At 49.1% G+C, this 5,698-nt stretch overlaps 1 protein-coding gene across 1 annotated transcript; it reads right to left on the reverse strand.

Annotated features, from left to right (window-relative positions):
* Positions 1 to 3,525: 3,525 nt before the first annotated feature.
* Positions 3,526 to 5,236, reverse strand: LOC146694806 (uncharacterized). The gene is made up of 2 exons (XM_085431109.1): positions 4,916 to 5,236; positions 3,526 to 4,817 (listed from the first exon to the last, which is right to left on the reverse strand). Exon 2 carries the CDS (start codon positions 4,740 to 4,742, stop codon positions 3,537 to 3,539), a length of 1,206 nt encoding a protein of 401 aa, XP_085287235.1. The 5' UTR covers positions 4,743 to 4,817; positions 4,916 to 5,236; the 3' UTR covers positions 3,526 to 3,536.
* Between the last annotated feature and the right edge of the window lie 462 nt (positions 5,237 to 5,698).

The raw sequence follows: 5,698 nt of genomic DNA on the forward strand, positions 1-5,698 counted from the left end.
GGGCCTGAGATTGTAATGTCCACCAGCAGCTGGGTGCTGGACAGATCTGGGTGAAACACTCTCTGGAACAGCGCCCACACCAGAAGAAGAGTCAATGTCTGGTAAATCAAAGGGGAATGGCTCAGAGCCAATGTCAGTGTCTGCAGGGGGGCCAGGGTGGGCCTGAGAGTCAGAGTTCAGACCCTCTGCGGTCTCTCTCTCGGCAGGCGATGAAACAGAATGTTCTTTGGAAGTGAGAGAGTCCCAGGTATGGAACGGTTGCATGTTCACAACATGATAAACACCTGCATCCACACCGGAGTCCACCCAAGTGAGCCTGTAATTAACATCACTGAGTCTCTGAGATACACACAATGGTCCCTGAAACAGTGGTGCAAGTTTAGCAGTAAAGTTAGACTGAGCATCTGACCTGGGGTGTGTCTTAACTCTCACAAGGTCACCAACACGAAACGAGGCATGTCGATGTCTCAAGTCATAGTAATGTTTTTGTCTGTCATGGCTATAGTCCAAAGCTGCTTTGGCGTGGTCGTGAGCTTCCTGCAGGGAGGCTCTCAGAGTCTCAGGGTAAGGCACACCCGGTTCATCAACACCTGCTGTAGAAGGCTGAGTGATAAGGTCAAGCGGGGTGTCTAACTCACGACCATAAAGCATCATGGCAGGAGTCAAACCTGTACTGTCATGGGGGGCGGTGCGCAGAGCAAAGCAAATCTGAGGGAGAAACTTGTCCCATGATGTGTGCTTATCACCTACATAAGCGCGGATTGCAGTTTTCAGAGTCCGGTTGACGCGTTCAGTAGCATTTGTCTGAGGGTGATATGCCGTAGTGAGTCTGTGCACCGAGCCTAATGCAGAAACAACATGTTCAAAAAGCTCACTCACAAAAGGAGACCCTCTGTCAGAAATCAGGTAAGTGGGTGTACCATGTCTAGCAAAAATGTCAGTGACGAATTTACCAGCTGCTACCTGAGATGTAGCTTCTTTGACAGCACTGGCTTCAACCCATTTAGTCAAATAGTCAACAAACACGATCAAATAAGCATTACCAGTGGGGGTGCGGGGAAGTGGCCCAACAAAATCCACACCCACATACTCCCAGGGTTTCTGGGGGACAATGGGAACCATAAGACCGGCTGCTTTTTTCTGACTTGGCTTGGTGAGTTGGCACACTGAGCATGAAATCACATAGCGTTTCACATCAGCTGCCATTTTGGGCCAGAAAAACCTAAAACGCAGTCTAGCCAATGTCTTAGAAACACCCAAGTGACCTGCTGTGGGGTGGTCATGGTAATAGTCCAGCAAGGTGCCTCTCAAGGAAGTAGGGGCAAACAGTTTCAGCTCTTTCAAAGGGTGCAAAGCACATGTGGACTTGGGTTCCCTGTGATACAAAAGAGAGTCATACACAACATACTGTAACAAGGTGGCATTGTCCGAGCTGTTCAGAGAGTCTGCTTCAATGTCTCTGAGGAGTGGACCTGTGACGTGATCGTCTAACTGCAGCTGTCTCAATTGTGAACGGTCAGCCAGAATGACGGGGGGCAGAGTACGAATGTCCAGGCTGCCCATAACAGCATGATCTGGTAAAAGATCAGTCGGCCTGTCACAGGTCAGAGGCAAAGGGTTGCGTGACAGTGCGTCGGGAACTTTGTTTTGTGCACCAGGTTTGTGCACTATTGTGAAATCAAAGTCCTGCAAACGAAGTGACCAGCGGGCGAGTCGGCCCGTTGGGTTTTGACGAGACATGAGCCACCTGAGACTGTTGTGGTCAGTGAAGATAGTAACATGAACACCTTCAACATACGGGCGGAAGTGTTCCAGAGCCCATATCACAGCGAGGCACTCCTTCTCTGAAGTGCAGTAGGGGAGTTCAGCTTTGTGAAGGGAGCGACTAGCAAAAGCCACAACGTACTCACGACCCTTGTCATCCTTTTGCATCAACACTGCCCCAAGACCAATGTCACATGCATCGGCGTGAATGGAAAAGGGACGGTTGAAGTCTGGAAATGACAGGATCGGGGCTGATGTGACATGATCCTTCAAAGTGTCCATGGCCCTTCGACAGCTGTCGTCCCAGTGGAAAGCATTGTCCTTTCTGGTGATGGCGTGAAGAGGTTCGGCATGGCGGGCATAATTCTGAATGAAGCGTCGATAATAGCCAGTCAAGCCAAAGAACTGACGGACGTGTTTCACTGAGGTTGGGGTATCAAACTCCTTAACCGCCTTTACTTTGTCCGGATCGGGCTTAACACCTGATTATGTGATGCGGTACCCGAGAAAGGTGAATTCATCGAGGCAGAATTGGCACTTTTTGAGCTTCAATGACAAGCCAGCAGCCTGGAGTCTGCCCAGCACCTCCTCAAGATCCACTAAGTGCTGTTCAAAGGTAGGTGAGGCGATAACAATGTCATCCAGGTAGACTGCACACGTTTTGTAAATGAGGCCAGCAAGCACAGAGTTCATGAGTCTCTGAAAAGTTGCAGGTGCGTTGCAGAGCCCAAAGGGCAGCACCCGAAACTGGAAGAGACCGCAGTGAGAGATGAAGGCAGTTTTAGGCTTCGAGTCCTCTGCTACAGCAACCTGCCAATAGCCTCGCGCTAAGTCCAATGTCGAGACAAACTTTCCTCTTGCCAGAAAGTCCAAAGACTCATCTACACGAGGCAGGGGATAAGAGTCTTTTCGGGTAACTTGGTTGAGCCCTCGAAAGTCCACACAAAACCTTGGTTCCGTGGCCGCTCTATTTACAATGACTACAGGAGCTGCCCAAGGGCTTGTGGAAGGTTCAATGATGTTGTCCTTCAACATTTGTTGTACTTGTTCTTCAATCACACGTTTCTTAGCAGGTGACGTGCGATAGGGTGGGAGATTGACAGGTGTTGCATTGCCAGTCTCTATGGCGTGCTCAGTGAGAGCCGTTCGACCAAGTTGACCATCAAACAAGGAGCTAAACTTGCTGAGCAGATTGAGTAAAGCATCCTTGTTGTTCTCTGAGAGACTTGCTTCAGACAGTTTGGCTGTTAAGTCTGAGCGAACCAAGTCCAAAGACATCAGTGTTCCAGGTGAATGTGAGTAATCATTTTGAAGGTCCTCTTCATCGTCTGCGAGTGGGCAGGGGATGTCCTCAATGTAGACGGTTCTAGTGGGAATGTGAATAGAAACAGAAGCTCTTGCCATAAAATCCATTCCCAGAATGAAAGGAGAGGACAAATCTGGTATTATTGCAAAACGCTGGTAAAAGTTCTTGTTCATGAATCCAATATTGAGCCAAATAACACCGTCAGGGATACAGGGAGCATTATTGGCAAGGTTAACTGCAGGACCATTCCACTCACTTGTGTTTCTAGGGTGAGAGTCATTTACTTGAATGAGATCTGTTCGTACAGCCGAGAGGGAAGCACCCGTGTCGAGGGTAGCATCCACAGATGAAACACTGAAGTTCACTTTCGTTCTTAGTGGGGTATTCCAGTGGACTTGTGAAAAATTGTCTTCCAAGTGTCCAAGACTGTGTCCACCCTGTAGTGAATCGGGCGTGTGAGGCTCCGTTAGTAACTGGGGGAAGGTTGGCCTCTGTGAAATGTCCTCCCCCCCCTGTAGTTTCCCGACTGCCTGTATTGTGGCTGGGATGTGGTGCTGCTTAATTCCACCTTTTCATGGCCAGGGTCAGAGGGGCCAGGTGCCGGCAATGGCTGGACTGGGCCATGCCTAGCGGTGTTCGAGGCTCGTTGTGGCAAATGAGGTTGGGTGTTACAGTTTGGGCAGGTGCGTGTGGTGAACCCTGGCTGAGAGCATTTGAAGCAGTAAGGTTCAGGCTTATAGTTGTCTTTGCTACATAAAGCAGGCTGTGGTCTTTGTGGTCCAAGCACTGAGTGAAGCTCATGAGCACGTAGCAGCAGGTCCATTACAGAAGTGACATTAGCGCCATACAGGGCAACTCTGTATTTTTCAAGAGCATGTTTACTAATTAGGTCGATTCTGTCTTTTTCAGGTGGAGGACTCTTCAGTTTGTCAAACTCACTCAACATGTGGGCAACAAAGGTTGGGAGTGGTTCGTCCTGAGCCTGAACACGATCTAAAATTCCTCTCAGGATGCGTTCTTGGTTGTCGGAGGGCAGAAAAACTGTCTTAAACAGTTGACAGAATTGAGCCCATGATGTGATGTGGGAGCTCAATGCCTTGAACCATTTCCCGGGCTCTTTTGCAAGAAAGTGTGGCAGTTCGTTTAGCAATTGCCCATCGGTTAGGTTCAATGAGGCTTTGTATGTGCCAACTGCATTTAACCAGTCCTCAGGTTGCACTTTGCCGTCCCCAGCATACACAGGAGGCTCCAGTTTTGCGTGATGTAAAGCTGCCGCAATCACTCTGGAAGTGCTGCTGAGCTCAAGTGAGTGAGATGGGAGAAAAGGATTTGTAGGTTGAAATGGGTTGCTGGGCAGGAACGGATTGGTACTGTTGGTGGGTTCAGTTTTGTCTCTCGCAGGAACATGAGGTGTCGATGTGGCCATTGGGAAAACAGGAGACTGTGGGACTGCAGGAGGGGGGGAGCTCCCCATTGTGAGTTGGTCCCACTGCCTTAGTAAACTCTGCTGTATGTTCAGTGAGTCACGTAAACAATCACTAAGCTTATTCACCTCAGTTCTTAACTCCACCACTTGTTGGCTAAGGCTAGGAGTCACATTTTCAACTATCTGGCACATAGGTAACGAGGTAAGTTCCATGTCTGAGTCAGAGTCGTCTGGGCAGTGTGCCATTGTGATTTCAAAAAAATTAAGCCGCTCCAGGGCACAGTGTAGTTATTGATATAGTAGTAAAAGAGTCAGATCAGACTAGAAAGACAAAAATGCAAAGATTAATTTTAAATCGTTTCGTTATACTGAGCCGAAGACCAGCACCAACGGTTGTAGTCGGCCAAGTTCTCACTTACATGTGCTACAGTCAGTCTCAGCAGAGGGAAAGGGGAATGGAAAGCCAGCAGAAATGTTCATGTCCAGGCTCTCCACAGAAGAATTAATCCTTAGAAGACGAAACCAACAGCACGTCCAAATAACAAATCCACGGAGTCCATTCGCGTCGCGGAGTCAGCTTCTCTCTTTTTCTTTCTCCCAAGCAGAGCAGCGGCACACCGCGGTATCCAGAAATTAGTCGGGTCCCACCTGAGCTGAGGCTGCGGCCATGGCTGGAGAAAACGTCCGAGCGTCCGCAAAACTTGGGGGATTTCCGAGACAGTTCACGTGCTAGAAGAGAAGAATCCTCGGCGGAATGCAAAAATCGTCTGAAGTCCAAGGGGAAAAAGTTCGGGCGCCAGTTGTAACGTGCGGTGGAGATGAAGCCAGCCGCGGAGGTGTGCAGGTGGATAGCGAATGAGCAACAGCTTCTGACTTTCCAAAAAGTACTCATTTATTTACAATATCAAAAATAAGTGCTACCTCTACCACACATTACTGAAGAGCACACTAGTCCGCGTACACACGGGAGCATCCATTACAGGAGGCGTGCGAAGAAGAACAAAAAGGGGGTGACACCAGTCGTGAGACAGGAGGCGCCGCCATGTGGTGATACACTGCATTACGATAGCAACTGTTACATAACGAGCACGGTAACTAGTTATTATGCCAAAATCAGGAACGCGTTACTCGTTACTGGGATTTAGATAGGGTCGTTACTCGTTACTTCGTGTGGTGGCTATCGCGGAGCTTCCACAGAGTCA

The sequence above is a fragment of the Copadichromis virginalis genome, linkage group LG14 (assembly GCF_057382275.1).
Source record: "Copadichromis virginalis isolate Kocher_CV1m ecotype Utaka linkage group LG14, C_Virginalis_male_GT1.1, whole genome shotgun sequence".
NCBI lineage: Eukaryota > Metazoa > Chordata > Actinopteri > Cichliformes > Cichlidae > Copadichromis > Copadichromis virginalis.

Bases quoted from the DNA above. Each gene is read 5' to 3' on its own strand.
- LOC146694806 (XM_085431109.1), bottom strand. From the start codon at position 4,742: ATGGCACACTGCCCAGACGACTCTGACTCAGACATGGAACTTACCTCG.